General features: G+C 36.3%; 1 protein-coding gene across 3 annotated transcripts in view; it reads right to left on the bottom strand.

The window, feature by feature from the left end:
• The window catches only part of MINPP1 (multiple inositol-polyphosphate phosphatase 1), a 68,065-nt gene extending 48,629 nt beyond the window's left edge, over positions 1-19,436 (bottom strand). For 2 of the 3 annotated variants that reach the window (XR_001512545.1, XR_001512546.1), the window contains exons 1-4: positions 19,202-19,436; positions 17,583-17,680; positions 12,394-12,527; positions 4,584-4,953 (exon numbers count right to left, since the gene is read on the bottom strand). Coding sequence is in view for 1 of the 3 variants with exons in the window: in XM_006755849.2 (XP_006755912.1) it covers positions 4,557-4,953; positions 12,394-12,527; positions 17,583-17,680; positions 19,202-19,397 (825 nt within the window). In the remaining 2 variants the exon portion in view is untranslated. Of the gene's footprint in view, positions 1-3,962; positions 4,954-12,393; positions 12,528-17,582; positions 17,681-19,201 lie in introns of those variants that run through there. The other variant, XM_006755849.2, reaches the window with a different exon arrangement.
• Positions 19,437-21,897: the final 2,461 nt, after the last annotated feature.

The raw sequence follows: 21,897 nt of genomic DNA, 5'->3' as shown, positions 1-21,897 counted from the left end.
TACTGGTTAAAAATAAGCTGTTAGTTAAAAACAATATTAGTACCCTAGCCGGTTTGGCTCACTGGATAGAGCGTTGGCCTGCGGACTGAGAGGTCCCAGGTTCGGCTCAGGTCAAGGGCATGTACCTTGGTTGCGGGCGGGTCCCCAGTGGGGAGTGTGCAGGAGGCAGCTGGTTGATGTTTCTCTCTCACTGATGTTTCTAACTCTCTATCTCTCTCCTTTCCTCTCTGTAAAAACTCAATAAAAAATATATTTAAAAAAAAAGAAAAAAACAAGAAAAATAAAATAAACTTTCTCATCTGTATGTATCCAAAGATATATTTCACCAGTATATCTATAATAAAAGCATAATATGCTAATTAGACCGGACGTCCTTCTGGACGACATTCCAGACGAAGCCAGGGCTGCAAGGGAAGCCAGTGCCATCAGCCGGGGGAAGGAAGGCCTATTCTTGCAAGAATTTCATGCATCGGGACTCTAGTTCTTATATAATATACTGGATTATTTTTTTCCAGAATGAGAGTATTCGTTGAAAAGATTTTCAAAAGCATCCAAATTGTTAATATTAGGTAAAAAGACAATCAAAACCAAGGCTGGTAGAATGAACTCTAATGAAAAAAAGCTGAGAGAATCTGTAGATTGCTATCCCAACTTAATTTTCCATATTACCCACTTCAGAAATAATGTAAAATAAGTATTCTAATAAAACTTCCTCATTATACTAGGAGTACAATTCAATTTGGAAGGCTGCCATTTTAATGAACAAATATTGTTCTCCCAGTACAACAAATAAAAGTGTGAACATGAAATGCTTGGGTCTAAATAATGGTTTAAAATCTGAGAATATTATGGAATATAATGAACAATATAAACTGATGAACAAATACAGATCCAGAGACAGACAAGCATCGATGAGACCATCAAACTTCAGAGGGAAGGTAGGGGAGGGTGGGGGTAAGGGGGAGAGATCAACCAAAGGACTTGTATGCTGCATATAAGCCTAAACAATGGACACAGACACCAGCGGGGTGAGGGCAAGAGTGGGGGTAGGGTGGGGGGGGCATAGGGGGAATAAGGACACATATGTAATACCTTAATCAATTAAGAAAAAAAATAAAATCTGTGAATAGTACAGGGAAATAATAAATTATGAATTTTAGAAATAAAATTAAGAATCCTGTATTAACATGTATTGTCTCAGTAAAGATAGTGAAACAAAATTTTAAAAGTTAACCTCCTCCTAAACTGCCAGGCATTGAGCTAACTACAAATCTTTTAGCTGGAAGAATATGACATCTTTTTTCTTGCTGTGAAATTTTCTCAAAAAAAACTATCAGACACACACACACACCAATTAAAAATAGCTTAATAGATTAATGTGGAAGTGCTTAAAGTGAATTGAGCTGCTTAAAATGCTTAAGAGAAAACGAATGATTAGGAGAGAATTAAGTGATCTGTGAAGTACAGAAGTTAGATATAGGCAAATTATATGACAATGCAAATGTTTATTTTAGGTTTACATTTGGCAGAAGACAGTCCAAATTCCAAAGATAATTAATGAACCACATGAAATGCCACCTTAGAGAAATATAATCCAAAAATGTATACTTATATATTCTGGTTTGGTTGCTTTAACTTCTGGCAATTTAAGGGCCTCTGTCAGTTCTCCAGTTTACAAAAGGAAAGCACTCACGTAAAGATATGAAAGTTGATTATGCCTGGAAAAAACAAGCTCTTTTTTCTTTACAAGTTGAGTTTTGCTTTCAGTATTAAAATTAAAGATTAAGATTATGGTATATACAAAAATAGTATCCAGTGGATGATTATGTGTTTTGGAGAGCAGAAACTTCAAAATGATTAGAAAAACCAATACATACAATACACTGCACTCATGAACTTGTAGATTAAACAGAAAAATGACTAATGTCCATAGGCTAAAATGTCATGCCAGACAGGATTCAATTTGGCTTAACTGAAGTAATTTGGTCACCTATTATTTTTGATATATCCTATCCTGGTAAGACCTTTAGTTTTCATCATGATCTTGTTTCAGGCATTTCCAAAATGAGAATAATAGCACCAGAACAATATCTCTACCTCTATCTCTATCTCTGTATTAGCACAAATGGACCACATTTACCCATCATCCTGAAATATTTTACTTAGCAATGACTACAAAGATGACAACATCGTTCTATTTAACAATGAAATTAAACAACTGCTATAACTTCCACATGTAAGTTGTAAGAATTGTGTTCATTCAACGTTAGATGCCCACAGACTGGATCTAGTGTTTGTACATAAAAAGTACTCAACAGGTATTAATGAATTGATGATACTAATTTGTGACAAATGATCGGGATTAATAAATCTTGAAGAACAAATACAGCAGATTCAAGAATACTATGCACAGTATGTCCTTTTATAGAATATTTTAAAACTTCCACAATAATACTACAAGCTTCCAGAGTCAAGCATGTAATGGAATGGTGATTACTGAATTTTATACTGGCAGTGAGTGAGGTCAATAGCATCAGGGAAGCATATAAGTCCTCAATTGTTCTTATTTGGATCCAAGTCAAATATTATAATGCTAATTTTTATAAAAGAGGACAATGGGCATAAAAGTTCATTACCTTATTCTCTTATCTACCTATTTACATAGTTTTTAAAAAAGCAAGCACCAGACATTTTTGCAGGAACAACCAGCAGTATATTAATGGATCAACAGGATTTACCAGCTAATTATCTATTTTAAGAACATTATTAATTTGAAGATCAATGATCCATGCATCTTTTTTTATAATTGCAATATATAGCTGTGATGCTCCTTAGATTTTTTAATAAAATGGATTTCCATTTATTTGAGAATATTTCAATTACAAGAATATTGCCTTGCATTGCCTGATTTAGTCAAAGCGGCTTAAACTCCCAAACTTTTACCATCAATGACTGATTTTTTATCAACACGAAGAGTAGAAAAGACCAAGAATTTTGTTTTTTGTTTGTTTAATCCTCACCCAAGGGTATTTTTTCCATTGATTTTTTTAGAGAGAGTGTAAGGGAGGGGAGAGACAGAGAGACATTGGTCTCACATAGATTGGTTGACTACCGCACACTCTGACGGGGTAGGGGATGGAGCCAGCAACTGAGGTATGTGCTCTTGATGGGAATCGAAACCACAACCCTTCGGCCTGCCGGCCAATGCTCTAACCACTAGGTAAAGCCAGCCAGGGCAAGAATTCTGCCTATTATTATAGCAAAAACTTTTCATGGTATTTGACAGAATTCAGAACTCTTTTTAAAAACGGGTTCATATCTGTGAAACTAAGCCAGCCAGGATAAAGTCTTTATTTTTTTTAAAAAGAGCCTGGCCAGTATGGCTTGGTAATTGAGCATTGACTCATGAGGTCAGGGTTCGATGCGTGGTCACGGCACATGCCCAGGTTTGGGGCTCAATCTCCAGCAGGGGGTATGCAGGAGGCAGCCAATTGATGATTCTCTCTGATCATTGATGTTTCTCTCTCTCTCTCTCCATTCCTCCCTGAAATTAATAATAAACAAAAGGAATGAAAAAAATTAAACAACCAAAAGATATTTCAAAAGATGTAATAGCAAACTATAGGCTGTCCCCCAAAAATGTATACACAAACTTTAACAGCTGATTCTACTACATTTTGAAAATGAAATGTCTTTTAATAAACATTGCTTTTATAATTATTCAAAGTGTGTATATATTTTTTGGGACCCCGTGTATAAAAACTGAAGCAGTGACAGAATGCCAGAAACTGCTAAGCAATGGATTGAAGGAACTTTGATTCTATCCATCTGACATTGCTAATGGTCCTCTGTCATTCTATTGTTTTATATATAAAACAGGTATGACAATTAAAGACTGGCCTTGCAGGACTTAGTAGAAGTCTAAAAGGAATTATTGAAAAAGTCTTCAAATGCTTTATAAATACTATTAACAAAAACATTTATTTTATTTTTTGTCTTCAGTGAAAGTGTCCTCTTACATCAGACTGCTTGATATTGTTTCAAATTCTCAGAGATCTTAGCTTTCTTCCAAAATGATATTCCCAATGTATCACAATATTTCTGATTAAGAAAGATAATACTAGAACTGTGCTACTTGAGGAAAAAAAAAGAGAGAATTGCAGCACAACTGGTAAAGTTCCTAGACTTGGTTCAATCAAGTTATGGATCATCCAACTGACATACTTTGTTACTCCAGCATTTTCAAGCTATATTTGGAAAACATATTCTCAGTGTGAGATTTCTTATATAAAAAGGAAGAGTTTAACTTCTGTAAACATTTGCAGTGCCAACTATTTCTTTGAATAGATATTTTTCCCCTTAAGAGAGCTGCTCCAGTGAAGAATTGTTGCTTACACGTTCATGTCCAGACTAAAAAAGAAACTCATTGTTTTTCTATGAAGACAGAAATACCCAAGTAATGTGAAAGCTTTCTGTAACCAGGGACTGCCCACATACTCCACGCACGTAATCACGTCCTATCGATTCCTGATGAATTAAAAATGTTCTCCAGTTACTCATAGCTCATCAGATGTGTTGTTCACCTTTGGTAATTGACATTCTTCACTGGTATGACAACTCTGAAGGATGTCCTTGTAATGGTTCTTCAGATCATCATACAAAGAAGCAGTTTCTTGCGAGTTAGCCAATGGTAACACCTTTTCATTCAATAACAACTGCACTCGGAATTCTTCTTTAGCAGTCTTAGCATTTTTACAATGGTAAAGCACAAATATCAGGTTTGAGGCATAAGGTACAATGTGACCACTTCGGAACTTCCGATGCATTTGTTCCTTGTAATTGTAAGCTGTGAGGGGCTCTTTGTCTTTGAAGTACCCCATGAGAGAAAGCAGTGGAAGAAGAGTCTCTGCATGACCAAACTGAAGGATGACTGGAGAGGAAATTGGCTGAGACCTTAAATGAGAAATTGAGAAAAAATATGTCTATGTATCTGTGTCATAGAAAATAATATCTACACTTAGAAGCATAATACATTCTCATCAACAAGTGTTTGTAAGCCTCTCTTCTTAACTGGTATACATTAAGTGGGGCATCTAAAGCCTTATATTTATTTCCAAGAAGCATCCCCTTAGGTCTGAAGTTACAAAGCAGTATCATTCAGACCATAGCTATATTCAATTTCACCTGCATAAATATTTTCCAATTTTGCATTATTTGTCAGTATTTCAAAATTGGGAGATTTCAGATTCTTCAAAATCCAGATTTTTTTTGGCTCCTCTTGAAAAACTGAAAGACCTGGCAACACAAATATTCCCACAAGGCAATAATCAGTATAATAGGAATGAGGATTGCCTTCCAGAGTGGACATAAACCTGTTACACGGGACATACATCACTCCACGCTGTCTAACATAGGATATTTCATTACTTCCCAGATCTCTTTATACATTTGAGCATATGCAAGTCAAAGCTAATACCACTTCCATAATGTAAATATAATGCAATTTAATAGTGATACAAGTTAAAGAAAAACAAATACTGGTTTACAGTTTAAGTCCTCTAGCCATGAGACAGTAACTCCAAAGCTAGGAACCATTCTAAAAATCAATGTTTTTTAAAATGTCATTCTTCTTGATTTTTGCATTTCAAGAAAAAATTCAGAGCTCACTGAATGTCTAGTTTGGGTTTTAAGGGTAAGAAGCAGAATTTAGCACACGTTTAAATAAATTACTAAATCTAGAAGAATGTTAAGTATTTTTTGCATTAACTCAAAAGTATTTCTATTAAATAACAGCTTAGACCAATGATGGCGAAACTTTTGAGCTTGGCATGTCAGCATTTTGAAAAACCCTAACTTAACTCTGGTGCCGTGTCACATATAGAAATTTTTTAATATTTGCAACCATAGTAAAACAAAGACTTAAATTTTTGATATTTATTTTATATATCTAAATGCCATTTAACAAAGAAAAATCAACCAAAAAAATGAGTTCGCGTGTCACCTCTGACACACATGTCATAGGTTCGCCATCACTGGCTTAGACTATGTCACTTGTCTCAAACATAACTGCTTTTCTTCACTATTCTACTTTACAAGCTGAAATTCAACTTAGTAATCCTTAGTGGTTCAAGTGTTGAAACTAGAATATATATGACAAAGCAATCTTCTTCAAGGCTCCTTAAGAAAGTAGGAGTAAACTCATAATTATGACAAAGGAGCAATGACAATACAGGAGCAATGGAGCAAACACAGTCTTTTCAACAAATGGTGCTGGAATACTAGACATCCACATGCAAAAAACAATGAATTTGGACACAGACCTGAGACTCTTCAAAATTAACTAAAAAATGATCATAGACCTAAATGTAAAACTCAATACAATAAAACTCCTAGAAAATAACAAAGGAGAAAACTTATATAACCTTGGCTATGGCAATGAGTTATATATATAACACCAAAGGCATGATCCATGAAAGTTAACTGATAAGCTAATCTTTATTAAAATTAAAAAACTCTCCTCTGCTAAAGTCAATGTCAAGAGAATGAGAAGACAAGTCACAAACTGTGAGAAAATATTTGCAAAAGACACCTATGACAAAGGCCTGTTATCTGAAATATACAAAGAACTCTTAAGACTCAACAATAAGAAACAACCCAATTAAAAAATGGGCAAAAACCCAGCTGGTGTGGCTCAGTGGTTGAACATGGATGGACCAAAGAACCAAGAGGTCCTTGGTTCAATTCCCAGTCAGGGCACATGATTGGGATTGCAGGCTTGATCCCCAGTGGGGGGCATGCAGGAGGCAGCTGATCGATGTCTCTATTTATCCCTCTCCCTTCCTCTCTCTCTCTTATTAATAAAAAAATATATTTTTTAAATGGGCAAAAGACCTGGAAAGCTCACCAAAGAAGATATACAGATGGCAAGTAAGTAAATGAAAAGGTGCTCCACATCATGTCAGTAAGGAACTACAAATTAAAACAAGATACCACTACAGATCAAAATCCAGAAAATTGACACCACCAAGTGCTGACAATAGGATTTCATTCAGTCACTGCTGGTATGAATGCAAAATGATATAGCTGCCCAGCTGGTGTAGCTCAGTGGATAGAGGATCAGCCTGCAGATAGAAGGGTCCCAGGTTCGATTCTGGTCAAGGGCACATGCCTGGATTGTGAGCTCTATCCCTAGTAGGGGGTATGCAGGTGGTAGCCAATCAATGATTCTCTCTCATTATTGATGTTTCTATCTCCTTCTCCCTCTCCCTTCCTCTCTGAAATCAATAAATATATAAAAATAAAATAAAAGGGGCTTAATGGTATCTTATAAAAAAATGATATAGCCATTGTGGAAATCAGTTTGGTGGTTTCTGACAAAAGTAAACATACTCTTGCCACATGATCCTTATATTCCTTGGTATATTTGCAAGTAAATTAAAAACATATCTATACAAAAACCTAAACATGGACATTTATAGAAGCTTTTTTCATAACTGTCAAAACTTAGCAGCAACCAAGATGTTATTTAGTAGGTGAATGGGTAAATAAATGGTGGTATATCCAGATAAATGAAATATTATTCTGTGCTAAAAAGAAATGAACTATCAAGCCATGAAAAGACATGGAGGAAACTTAAGTGCATATTACTAAGTGAAAAAAGCCAATCTGAAAAGGCTACATAGCATATGATTCCAACTCCATGACATTCTGAAAAAGGAAAACTATGAAAACAGTAAAAAGATCAGTGGTTACCAGGGGTTGGGGTGAGAGAAGGATGAATAGGCAAAGAACAGAGGATTTTTAGGGCAATAAAAACTATTGTATAATACTACAATGGTGGATACATGTCATTATGCATTTGTCCAAACCCGGAGAATGTACAACACCAACAGTGAACTCTAATGCAAACTATTGACTTTGGTGATAATGATGTTTTGTTGGAGGGTTGTTAATTATAATGTACCACTGTGATACAGAATGCCAATAGTAAGGGGCACAAATACAGTAGGGCTTTTTTATTGGTTTTTATAACTCTAAAGTTGTCAGAGCAAATACAGGAGAGTCTTTATTTATGATCCAATTTTCATCAGAGGCCATTAAAGGTATATGCCAAGTTTCTGTAAAATAAATCCATGATTTCTGTTAAGTGAGTAGGTTCCATTTCAGGAACACACTATTTTTTGCTCTGCTCACAATAGAAAGTAAATCTTAGAAGTGTCACACATCTGCTAGGCTCTAATTTACTCCAGTTAGTGTAAGTCCAATTACTATTTGAAAGAACCTAATCTCCAGCTTGTCCTTGAATTCTATCCCCAAGTCCCAAGGAAGGACAACCTAGAAAATGTAAAGTATCAATACAAATATAAGAAAACAAGTGATTAATCTTTATGAATGTATATATAGAAATACACTGTTGGAATCAATGTTTTAGGGTTGAGAAGTGGTCAAATCCTCTCATTTTAGAAATAAGGAAAAGACAAGTGAATTGCCTAATGTTATCTAGCAAGATAAGAATGCAGTTCTCCAAATTGCAGCCCTCTTTTTCTATAAGTTGGTAAAAAGATTTTATTAAACCTTCAATTAAAAATGAAATTTAATTTGAAGTTTAAAATTCTGCTATTAAATAAAGGTTGACTAGTATGTGTATGTTCAAAATAGGTAACACTCCAAAAAAGCACTTCAAGTCATTCAAAAAGATCAACCAGAAAAACAACCAATAGTTGCATGTTTTTCCCCTAAATATACTCAGCTAGATCTTTCTAAGCTCTTAATTCAAGTTTCACACTCAACTAATGTTACACAAGGGGTGTTTTTAAACATGATCCACATAATCCCCATACTTATGTAAGTGCACAAATAAGCAACATGAACTGCCAGAGATATGAGGAGCTTTGGGAAGAAAATTAACAGGAAAATGTTGTATCTTCTTATGCATCTGATTGAAATATCAGCTCCAATGAGGCATCTGGAGAAGCATCTATTTGACAGCTTAACACAAATGTAGAACTAAAATGGCTCAAACATAAAGATTTTTTTCTCAAGCAAAGACATAAAAATAAATTCTGCTTCCATTCAAGATGGAATAACAGGAACCGATTTACCTTTCTGCTTTGAACTACTATAGAATCAGACAATATATACAAAGAGCATTTTTCAGGCATTCAACAATACAGTAAGAGTGAAGGAAGGCAAATCAGGTGAACCCCAACAACTGTCCCAGATTACTGCCTGGAGTTTCAAGGCTGCAGCACAGGGAAGGGGAGCCTCCCAAAATGTGAAAAGATGCTCAATATCATTAATTTTTAGGGAAATGCAAACTAAAACCAAATGAGGTACTATTAAACACCCATTATAATGGCTATAATTAAAAAGATCTACTATACCAAGTATTGGCTAGGATGAAGAATAACAGGAACTCTCATACATTGGTGGGAAGAGATTGGCAGTTTCTTAAAAAGTTAAACATACACCTATATATGACTCAGCTATTCCAGCTCTCTAGATATTATCCAAGAGAAATGATATGCATATGTCCATATAAAGACCACAAAGGTCCACAGCAGCTTTATCTGTAATAGCCTCAAAGTGGAAACAACCCAAATGTCCATCATAAGGAGAGTGGAGAAACAAATTGTGGTGTACCCATGGAGGGAATATTACTCAGCCTTAAAAAGGAATTAACTACTCATAGCCACAACATGATGGGTAAATCTCATAACATTGAGCTGAGTGAAAGAAGCCAAACCAAAAAAATGTACATATTATATGATTCCAGTATATAAAATTCTAAAAAAACACACAAATTAATTTATAGTGTCAGAAAGTAGATCAGTGGTTGCCCAGTTTGAAATAGGGGTAGGGGTGGAGGGGGTGGAAAGTAGATTACAAAGAAATCTTTGCATGTGATGGATATTTCATTATCATAATTTTGGTGACAATTTCATGGGTATAAACATATATATAAAAACTCATCAAATTGAACACTTTAAGTATGTGCTGTTTATATCAACTATACCTCAATAGAGCTATTTTAAAAAAATCAAAAATATTAAGGGCTCATATGCTGAGGTTAGTGACAGAAATTTTCAGTAACCAAGCTCAAAGATTCCTCCCTCCATCAAGCCTTTACCAAACCCCACAGTTCAAATTTATTCTCCTTCAGCATTTTTTTTAGTGGTTTTACAAATATCCTCCAAACCAGACATGAGTTCTTTGAGACAGTAATTTAAATGTACTCACCTTCTGCCTGAGTAAGCTGTGTTAGAGTGGAATGGGAGTAACACTGAAATTTAGGAAAGCACGTAGGAGGCAGGTGCTAAAATCTAGAAGATATTAGCTGGCATAAACTGAGGTGGTAGTGATACCTATGTAATTAGCTAGGTATTACTACTAATAGGAAAGGAGCAAAGGGAAGGCCAGACATTAAAAGCATGGCCACTGGAAAGCTTGCAGATCACTAGGGATAAAGGAGTCCAACAAAGGGGAGACAGATGCATGTACAGTGAAGCTGGGGTGACTAGGGAAGGTACTTGCCTGTCAGTCAAGCCTGGGGAACCATGGATTGGCCAGAATGGGTGCAGCCAATGCAAGCCTGTGAAAATTTAGGAAGACATAATCCCTAAAAAAAGGAATCCTCTCTTACTGCTCTTGGCTCATGGAGCTCTCTTGTACCGATTCTTTACATTTCCCCTGTATGGCCCACAGCCGTGCGGACTCCACACACAATGGACTAATGGATTGAAGTTGGGAACACAAGCTAAGCTAGCCTGATGCTGGACTGGGAGTGCCAATATGGAACAAAAATTCTAGACACTGGCTCTGATTATAGCCCTACTAAAGGCAAAATAGGACTTTTTCCTTGGTGGTACTGAGGGAAATGAAACCTTGGAAACTAAGGGGCTTGAAATAAAACTTTCCACAGAAATAAAACTTCCTACAATATCTCATCCTCCCCCGTGAGTCTCAGAAAATTCATTTTCTTGGGATATCGCAAGAAGCCCACTCCCACTAGCAACAGATGGAGATGTGGACCCCATACTTCCACCAATAGCAGTAGCAGTGAGGGGTGAAGAAAAGTGGAAGAGATTGATATAAAACTGGAAGCCAAAAGAAAAAAATCACAATATTAGGAGATGTAGAGGATGAAGGAGACAGGGTAAAAATGATGCATCGGTTTGTGGCTTGGCTGCCTGGGAGGATGATGGTGTCATTGACCAGAACAGGGAATACCAGAAAAAGGATTGTGGATAGTCTTTCAATATCTACTGAGCATTCCAACTGCATTCCATACTTGTTCATAGGCACTGAGGAGAGAGCGGTGAAATAAACAAAGTTCCAGGTATCACAGACCTATAGTCCACTGAGAATCAGAAAGTATCTTTCCAGGAGCAACTGGCCATTTGAATTTGCATTCAGAGAACATTGCTTTTTACCTCATTTAGCTAGTCTCTTTCGATAACTAGCACTAAAACTGAGGTGGCACCTCCTGGTACACTGAGTTAAAATTCCCTGGAACACTAACTTCAGAAAATTAGCAATAAGACCAGCAAGAATAGGTTCTGAGGACTTAGAATCTGCATGCATTTCTAAGAACTTTAAAAGACAAAGCTCTACCATTATAATGGGCTAATTAACCAAATGGCTATTTTATACATTTATTTCAATGCTGCCATCTTATGTTAAAATATGGAACTACACAACCTTAAAAAGCCATACCCATACCCAGTGAAATCTGAAAATAACAGAGATTTGAGAGTCAATGAAAAGTTAGAAAAAGGATAATGAAAGTTATTCAATGAAAATAAGAAATATTTATAGCAATTAATTTTGGTGTCTGAGAGTATCACTCACAAAAAAAAGATCTCATGAGGCAAGCAATTACATTCCAGAATATAAACTTTACTTTGAAAAAGCAGGACAGAAATATACTGATAGAAATAATGGGGAAGGAAAGAGTAGAATAAAATCCAGGTACATCACATTTCTTTATTAAATTCATTCTGTTTTTCTAATCATAGCTGCGCAAACAGTGTTTAAATAGCAAATCTAGCCCTGGCTGGTTTGGCTCAGAGGATAGAGTCAAATATACAAACAAAACCTATTTTTAAAAATAAGCTTAACTGGGCACACAGAATAAACTTCATGCCCTGGCCAGTGTGGCTCAGATGGTTGGAGCATCATCCTGTACTCCGAAAGGCCTCGGGTTTGATTCCTGTCAGGGCATATGCCTGGTTTTACAGGTTTGGTGCCTGGTGGGGGTACGTGCAAGAGGCAACCAATCAATGCTTCTCTCTCACATTTATGTTTCTCTCTTTCTCTCTCATTCCCCGCCACCACCAATAAACATGTCCTCAGGTGAAGATTAAAAAATAAAATTATTTTTTAAGTTTTTACCTTTTTTTCTGTTCAACTGCTTTGTCCAAGTGCTGAAAGATATCTTGAAACAGGATGCAGCTGGATCGACTATTAATAGTATACCCATATCCTCTTTTCCAATATTGTTTCAGATCATTTAAATATTCTAAAACCTAAAAATAAAAATTTCAAAATCATTTTTTAAATCATTACATTTTTATTCATGTAACAAATTCCCTAATTTACACTTACCATTTCAAGTACTTTAATTGGACCCAAAGATTTATGCCACACAGAGATATATGTTGACATATGAATTAAAATTGTGGAAATGTAGAGGACAGCATGCAAAAGCAAGTTAGACCTCACAGCCAAAAGTCCAGCATCCAAAACAGCTCAGAACAGTGGGTTATTACAGACATGTGTTCACATCTCCTTTCTTCTAAAATTGTATTAAGATGATAGGAAAGATATATACAGAAAAATAAAAGATATACATGGAATATTATTACAGTACAGAAAGATGCCAAGATTAGATCAGGAATTTTTAAGAATTTTAGAAAGGTAGAAATCAGACAGAAAATGAGTTACTTTGATTAATGTATTAGTTTGGCAAAAATAAAAGGAATAGAAGTAGGCCAAAAATATGGAGAACTGGTGCTGCTAAAAGTAATGTATATTGTTGTAGATATTCAAAGGGCAAATTGGCAAAATCCATACAAACATTTATCTCTAAGACCCATTTAATTCCATTTCTAATAAAATAATATTCACAGAGGAACATAAAAGAGAACATACAAGAATGTCTTACAGCAGCACTGCTTACAGGAATCAAAAAAATATTCCTGAAAATATCTAAATATCATTAATAGATAGTTAACTAAACTATAGTATTCACATACTATTGAATACTATGCAGTTATTAAAAATTCTACACTGTTGCCCTGGCCAGTGTTACCCAGTTGGTTGGGCATCATACCATACACCGAAAGGTTGCTGCTTCAATTTCTGGTCAGGGCATTGACCCTGGCTTGATTCCTGGTAGGGGACACGCAGGAGGCAGCCAATTGATGCTTCTCTCTCCCCCACTGGTCTTTCCTCTCTCTCCCTCTCTCTCTCTCTCTCTCTCTCTCTCTCTCTCTCTCTCTAAAACACAAAACAACAACAAAAAAAACAATGAAAAAAATTCTATATTGTAAATCTACAAGTACTAACATGGAAGCTCTCCAAGATATACTGCTGAATGAGAAGAGCAAATTAAGAATAAAAATAGTAAAATTACCATTTGTTACTAAAACACACGTAGACACTAGACTGTTTACATTTCTAAAAATGATGCAGATTATAAATAGCAAAGGTTAGAAAGATATATATCAATTAACAACAGTAATTAATTGCTGTGGAGTGGTCTTGAATTGGAGTTGGTGATTAAGGTAGCCTTTCTTTACCTGAAAGTTAAGCTTTGTATGCAAGTATTATTTGATCAGATAAAAACCAAAACTAGGGAATTAAAACCTGCAACCCAATAGAGGTCCATGAGAGCCTATATAGTAGTTATGAGCCATTCTTCCCAAAAGAGCCCCTAAGCAGGTATGTCAAAATTGCGGGCAGTGGGCTGAATGTCTCATTTAATGCTGTGAGTTTGACATGCTTGAGAGAGAAACTAAGTACAAGACATAGAGCAAGAGCAGGTTAGTGCCATATAACCAAAACAAAACTAAACATTTATTAAAGAGGCAACTAAATCAGAAAAGTTAGCAAAAAGTCCAAAGTAAACATTTTTAAAAAGTAAAAAAAGAAACTAAAATAAATACAAAGTTCTATCAAATCTATTCCAAAAATAAAACAAAAATGGTATCAGAAATGAAACAGTAGTTATAACTGGAATTTTTAAAAAAATCCTATTTGCACTATTAAAACTTTACATCAAAAAGACTTGAGCTTGGCTGGCGTGGTTCAATGGTTGAGCGTTGACCTATGAACCAGGTCAAGGTTCGATTTTGGTCAGGGCACATGCCCGGCTGCAGGCTCGATCCCCAGTGTGAGGTGTGCAGGAGGCAGCTGATCAATGATTCTCTCTCATCATTGATGTTTCTATCTCTCTCTCCCTCTCCCTTCCTCTCTGAAATCAATAAAAATGTAGGAGAATGTTACAGATATGTGGTAGACAGAATAAATGACCTCCAAAGATGTCTATATCCTAATCCCTAGAACCTCTGAATGTTATTTTACATAATAAAAGGAAATTTGTGATTAAGTTAAGGATCTTAAGATGGGAAAATTATCCTAAATTATCCAGGTGGACCCAATATAATCACACAGATCCTTTTAAGTAGACAGGAAGTACAGTCAGAGTAGAAAACATAACCATGGAAGCAGAGGTCAGAATGATACAAGGAATACAGGTGGCCTCTAGAGACCGGAAAAGAAAGGGGTGAGGAACCTTTTTTTGCCAAGGGCCTTTGAATATTTATAACATCATTCACAGGCCATACAAAATTATCAACTTAAAAATTAGCCTACTATATTTGGTCAACCATTTAATTAACTCACTCCTAATGCCTTGGCAGGGTCGGATGTCCCCCACTTGCACCCTAAAGCCTCCAGAAAAAACACAGCCTTCCTTAATCCTTAATTTTAGCCCTATAAAATTCATTTTCGAATTCTGATTTCCAGAAGATAATAAATTTGTGTTGTTTTAAACCACTAAGTCTAGGTAACTAATATATGTAGAAAAAAGCAAATGTAGCAAAAGAAAGGTTAACAACTGGTGAATATAGATGAAGGACATGAACATTCATGGTATTATTCTTACAGTTTCTGTTAGTTGGAAATTTTTCAAAATAAGTTGCGGGAGAGGCATTCATAAGCAATAAAGAGACAAAAGGGTAATCTTAAAAAGAAAAGTAAAACACTAGTATAGAGTTTTAGTTATAGGAGTGTTCCTGAGTCACCTGATAGTTCTATCCTATATAATAAAAGTATAATATGCAAATCGACCAAAGGGCAGAACAACTGGTCGCTATGATGTGCACTGACCACCAGGAGACAGATGCTCAATGCAGGAGCTGCTCCCTTGTGGTCAGTGCGCTCCTACAGGGGGAGTGCTACTCAGCCAAACAGCTGGCTAGCCCAGCGACAGTGGTGGGAGCCTCTCCTATCTCTGCTGCAGGTGGGCAGTAAGAGCGAGGGGTCCCGGACTGCGAGAGGAATGTCTGCCTGCCAGCTTAGGGATTGGGCCTAAGCTGGCAGGCAGACATCCCCCAAGGGGTCCCAGACTGCGAGAAGGTGCAGGCCAGGCTGAGCGCCCCCCGCCCCCCACCTCCCAGTGCACAAATCTCGTGCACCGGGCCTCTAGTCTCTTAATAGATAAGGAAATTGAGGCACAGAAAGATTAAGTGTTACTTTGACCAGGGTTTTTGTAATCTATCAAACTATCTCCCAGAAGAGAAAGATGCACAAAAGGAAAGTACAATGTTTGATTGGAAAGGAATCCAAATAGGAAAAGGGAAGGAAATACAAGTAGGTGACACAAAGATGAAGCAGAGGCTGGCTCTGATCTGAGATGTACGTCTTTACTGCAGGGAGTGGCTTGCACTTAATCTAGAAACTGTCAGACCTCAGAAGTAAGGGACCACACGGAGAGCCACTGAGGACAGGGAACGGGCAGACAGCAGGGGGCCAGATGGGCACATGCCAAATACCCCAACAACTGCAGTGACTTGGGCAAATGAGTTACTCTTTTGTTAAAATTCCCTTTTTGCCAACACCCTTCAGTCATTTACACAATACTGAGAATTGCTTTAATTCTGCTCATTGGCTTTCTTCCCTAGAGTAGTGGTTGGCAAACTGCGGCTTGGCAAAGGTGGCTCGCGAGCCACTTGCAGCTCTTTAGCCCCGTGAGTGTGGCTCTTCCACAAAATACCGACTTCTGCGCATGGGCCACGAAGTTTCAATCGCACTGTGCGTACGCGCCCGCACATGGTATTTTTACACCAGCATACTTACTAATGGTGCTCATTTCACAAAGTATCCCAATTTAAAAGTCAAATTTTATGATCATCTTAAGCAGAGGTCATAACAAACGGGGGAACACAAGTAAGTTTCTGAAGTGATGAGTTGTGGACTATTAGAGGAGATAAGAAAGATACTGGGTACCCGGGACAAAGAAAAAGATCATCATGACACTCAGGATCACAGAGAGAAAAGAGAGCACACCGATTACTTTTGGTGCTCAGCATCCTACAGTAACCATCTACTGAGGGCCCTTTCCCCTTCTTCCAACTCAGCCACTGAGCCCTAGTTCCACGTTGACACCATACCACATAAAACCTGCTTGCTGGTCACTTGTCTTCGAGGAACAAAATAAATCACTCCTTTACCTCCAAAGATACATTAGTTCTCACCTTAAAATCCTGCTTCTATCTGGCAAATAGTATACTACTTTTCAAAGTTTGAGGTTAAAATTTGAAGTTAATTTATTTTCATATGGAGCATTGAAGGTTTCATATGTATGCAAGAGATGAAGATGATTAAGGTTTCAAAAGTCCATATTCCTTAATGATGCATACATACAAACATCCTATCTCACTATCTCATCCCCAGAATTCTATCCTATGCTGCAATCCTCAATACTTAAAAAAAAAAAAAAGTAATGCTCTCCTACCTCACCTCTCTGGCTTCTAACATCCCAAAACTGGTCAGAATTTACCTCCCTTAAAGTCACCAGAGGCCTCTCTACAAAGAAGGCATATTATTGAGGAGGAAAAAATATGAAGTAGGCAGAAAGAAATTGTAGATGAATTACTGCCATCACCAGGTGGAACAGAACTCAATTTATCATCCAAACTGTTATAAAAGAAACAGACTTTTGGAAAACCATTCATCCTCTCTGAGCCTTGGCTTCCTATAAAAAGGAGAATTTAAATTATATTAGCTCTATAATCCTCTCCAGCAATAAAATCTGATATTGGGTTAAATTCATTTTTAATTGGGTGGACCTAGAAATCAAATCACAATGGAAGAATGTTTTCCAGAGTTTTATGAACACAAACTAGTTATAAGTAGGTAGGCCCTATCTGAACAAGCAAAATCTCTCTTTTGTTAAGAAAAATTATGAGTTAGTCAAAGATAGTTAATGTTCCCTACTCTGCTTATTTTTTGAGAAGATACTTCAAGCAACAATAAAGCATGCAAAAAAGGAAAGAAACTGCAAAATTAGCACTTACCATTGCATCATCTGTGTCAAAAACATCACACCAAGGCGATTTAACACCTTTAATTGCCAGGTCAAATGAACAGGTAAAAAAAGCTACCTGAATCAAGTCTGGGGGGAGAAAGGTAAAATTTGTAGGTTACTACTTTGCAATTTTTCAAAGGCTAAATATCTATAGAGTGCCATGTGCAGCACAACTGAAGAAACTGGATAAAGTTAGTTGTCAGTTTCTTCCTGGCTATCAAAGATTAAGGCTAACTCTGTATAATCCAAAGGGGAGGAACTGGAACTGTCAGGAGAAACCATGAGGATATCTAAATTCCAGCCCAATTAAACTAAAAAGAATTTGGACTACAATAGCTCCAACCCCAGGAGTCAGGCTTGATCCCCAGTAGGGGGCGTGCAAGAGGCAAACAATGGATGTGTCTCTCCCTCTCCCCTCCTCACTCACTAAAAATCAATTTTAAAAATCTAAAAAACAAACAAACCCACAAAACAAAACAAACGAACACCAAAAAACTGGCAAGGAATGATTTAAGTGGTCCATTCATGACAATGGTTACTTGTGGAGAGAAAAGGAGATGAATGAGATCCTCCAGCAGGACCAAAAGACCTCAATATCCTTAAAGCAACTAACTGAAGCACAATATTAAAATCTGATAAAAATAAGTTGTGGGTATAACAACATTCATTATATTAGCCATTATTATTATGTATATGCTTGAATTATTTCCTAATAAAATAAATAATTTTTAAAACTGGCAGATGACCAACCAATTTGGGGAAAGAGGAAAAATTCAAGTTTAAAATGCTAGCCTAGTCTAGGCATTTTCACTTGTTTGATCCTTTAAACGGTAAGCATTCAGTCTCCATGACTGACAGATTCCAGTCTGCATTTTTTCTCCAACATCTTCTACTACTAGTCTTTTGGAAATTTATTCACAATATAATGAAATCCACAATCTTTGTATGCATATTTGTCAACACCTGCTCTATGCATTATAATTTCCTAAAAAAAATTATTGTTTTTCCTAACTTCCCATTTCTAAGTGACCATATGTCCTGGTTTTCCACCTACTTTCCTGGCATAATTATTAATAATGTCACTTTCACCCTCCAAGTGTCCTAGGTTGCATGATAAACTACAGTCAGCTCATCTCCACTGCAATACCTTATGACAGACATGACTGTCCATTTTCTCAGCATCTCTAAGTTTAAAGCCTAAAGAAAAAAAATATCACATTACTGTGCCTTTCACTTTCTAAAACTTATCCCTTTCAAGACATGAACATGTACTTCTGAATTGCTTCAAAAGCACGTTACAAAGAGATAACACAGAAAAAATAATTTTTGTCCTATATACAATGCTGAAAGTTGAAACTTTATATACCTCTGCCCTCAAAAAAATTCCAGAATATAGCAAAAATCCTGTCCATTAATTTACATAAAACTCAAAGAATTTCAATCTAAAAGTAGTTAAGCATGACTGAAAACATATTATTTTCTTACTGTAAAATCAACTGTGGATCTTTTAAAAGGAATAACTTTATTCTTCCATATTTTTTCCATTTTCAGAGTTCAAAAACCATTTAACTACTTCAGAATTCAAATGAAAGATAATAGGCACATTACCTGCATTTAAATTGTTGACTGGCACTTGCAAAGTAGCTGCAACTTTTTTTAAAATGTTCTGCATTTCTGGTCCAGTTTTGAAGGCTTCTACATGATAAAGAGCCGTATCATTCCTTTCCACTTCAGTTAAAAACTTTTCACAATGATCAAAGAACCTCATTAGTTTATCATTAATTCTTGGAGGTCCACATTCCATGTCTGAAAAGACATAAGTGACAATTTCAAATTATTGAATGTTTTGTGTGAAAAGGAACACTAAAAACCTATTTATTCATTTTTGAAATAAGCACACATTATTCAAGAAAGACATAGGGCAAAACTACTCCCATTTGTAATAGTAATTCATGAGTATATGCTAAAAAGACTAAAGAAACAGAGTATCAAAGGTAAAAAGTGTTATAACAACACTATACAATAAAGATAATTTAAATGAATGTTTTCTTAAAGCAAAAGTAATTAGCCATAAAAGTCATAAAATGTACAAAAATGTATTATGTAAGTACTGTTTCTGTTAGGCACAGAAAACTTGAAAAACTAAAAATTAGCAAAATTTCTAATTACATGGTTAGAGATCATTCAACAGAAAGAATCTATTTTTCTACTCTAAGCCGAAGTCTAAACAGAACATTTATTTTTTTAAATTAACTTTCTCAACCCTGTTTATTTCACAAAAGACTATGCTTGGACAAAAACTAACAATGGCACAAAATACATCTACACTTTTGTTTTTCATTGTGCTAGGAGCTTCTGATTTGGTTTGTTTTCTAACTGAAGCTCCCAAAAACTTCCCATTTAAAATTTAACAAGTTATATTATTTCCCCAACTTGGGAACAAGTATGTATTGGAAAAGCATTCATAATCATGCTTCAACAATTGGGGTGAATTTTAAAGGAAAAGAACACCAAGTATACAATTTCTGTATATAGAATGAGAAAATTAAATCTTGTTACACTGTTTTGCTATAGATGTGTGTGGAAAAATATATATATATCCATCCATTTCAGGTCCTGAAATGGATAATTCTGCCCACTTTAATTGTATATTAGATTACAATTCTTAAGAAAGCATGTTAACTAGGAAAACAAGTCATCTTTTTGTGATCTCAAAATACAATTTTCCAAGTGGATCTGGATATTTCATCCATGCTATTATCTAATACTGCTGCTCTTTAAACAGAAACAAAGGCATCGTTGTTTCTGTAAGAATACAAAATTTAATCGAGTCCTCCCTCAAAAGCCCAAATGTACACATATTATTACTTATTGTATTACTTTCCATATGAACAATTATAAACCTACTTTTACCCCACCTTGTATATACTGTGCTATACTAAAGTATATTCTACTTTCAACATTCAGTTAATTTAACTGATTTATGGGGAATTTCCACTCACATTAATAGAAAGGGCCTAGCTGTAACTAAATAGCACAATTCAACAATGACTAATTCCAAGTCAGCCAGGTGAATTACCCACAGAGCAATGACATGACACACAATCCATGGAAGAACCCCTTGGCGATGGTTGAAGTGTTAAGGATGCTATTGGAGAAATGAGAAACCAATCTACTTCATTTTTCACTTGGACTTTGAAACTAAATGATGTCTCACCTCTTCTCTCACCTTAAAACGGATCAAAAAAGTATTCACACTCAATCAGGTCTCCGGCACAAAAATGTTATGTTTTTATTCTTACCCTTAACACTTTTTGTCTTCCAGACATAAAGTATAGTGTCAGTCGCTGGTGACTGGGCGCTTAACGTGTTAGGTTACAGACAAACAGAAGTTATTTATATAGTGTAAGGGTTAAGAGACAAGCTCTAAATCAGACTTTCTGGGTCCACACCTAGTTATATGAAATTAGACGAATTATTTAGTGTTTGTTTCTCAATTTCCTTATCTGACAGGGAGAAAATACTATCAACCTCAGCGAGCTGTTGCACACATAGCAGGTATTAAGTGTTTGCTATTAGTACTAACTGTGCCTATTAAACAGTTTCTAAGGGCCTGGGGCGGGGGTGGGCATCATCCCTGGGAAACAGAAGACCTGGGAATCTGGGCCTGAGCCCACAAGGCATATTCTTGGGCTCAGCTGTCCCACCTTTAAATTAAAGGGCCCCACCAGATGATATCTCAAATTTTGCAAAAGAATAAGTAATGGAATAAATTAGTAAAGTACTTCGTGTTACCATGGACCACAGCTACAACGAAGGTCACTCTATAGTACATGTAAGAACAAAACAGAAAAAAGCAGGGCAGTAAAGAAAACTTGAGAATATCTTCCTAAAATAGGAGATAGGTCTAGAACCAATATCTGAAAAAGAATGGTAAGTTAAAAAAAAAATCCAAATAGCATCAGAAACAAAGCCTGAGGAAGAAAGTCCTAGAACGTATTTAAATGTGCCCAGTTGTAGAACGAGCGGCCGGGGAGGGGAGAAAAGGAGGGTTTGTTGCTCAGAGGGGGCAATTCAATTTTGGGGCTGGATGGTCAAAAACGGCCCTGGTCTGTCTCTTTTCCTATTGGATCCCCTAATGTCTACTACAACGTCCCGCACGTGGAAGATGCCATACCATACCTGATAAATGAACAAATAAATGTATGTATGAGAAGCGAGAGAGCCAAGTCCAAGTCCAGACCAAACCATGGGATGGGGATCGGGAGACAGAGGGAAGTGAGAGACTGGGAGTGGGGAAGTCC

This window comes from Myotis davidii, unplaced genomic scaffold, assembly GCF_000327345.1.
Source record: "Myotis davidii unplaced genomic scaffold, ASM32734v1 scaffold933, whole genome shotgun sequence".
Classification (NCBI taxonomy): domain Eukaryota; kingdom Metazoa; phylum Chordata; class Mammalia; order Chiroptera; family Vespertilionidae; genus Myotis; species Myotis davidii.
Note: the sequence above shows the minus strand (reverse complement) of the source record. Positions and strands in the feature narration are given on the sequence as shown.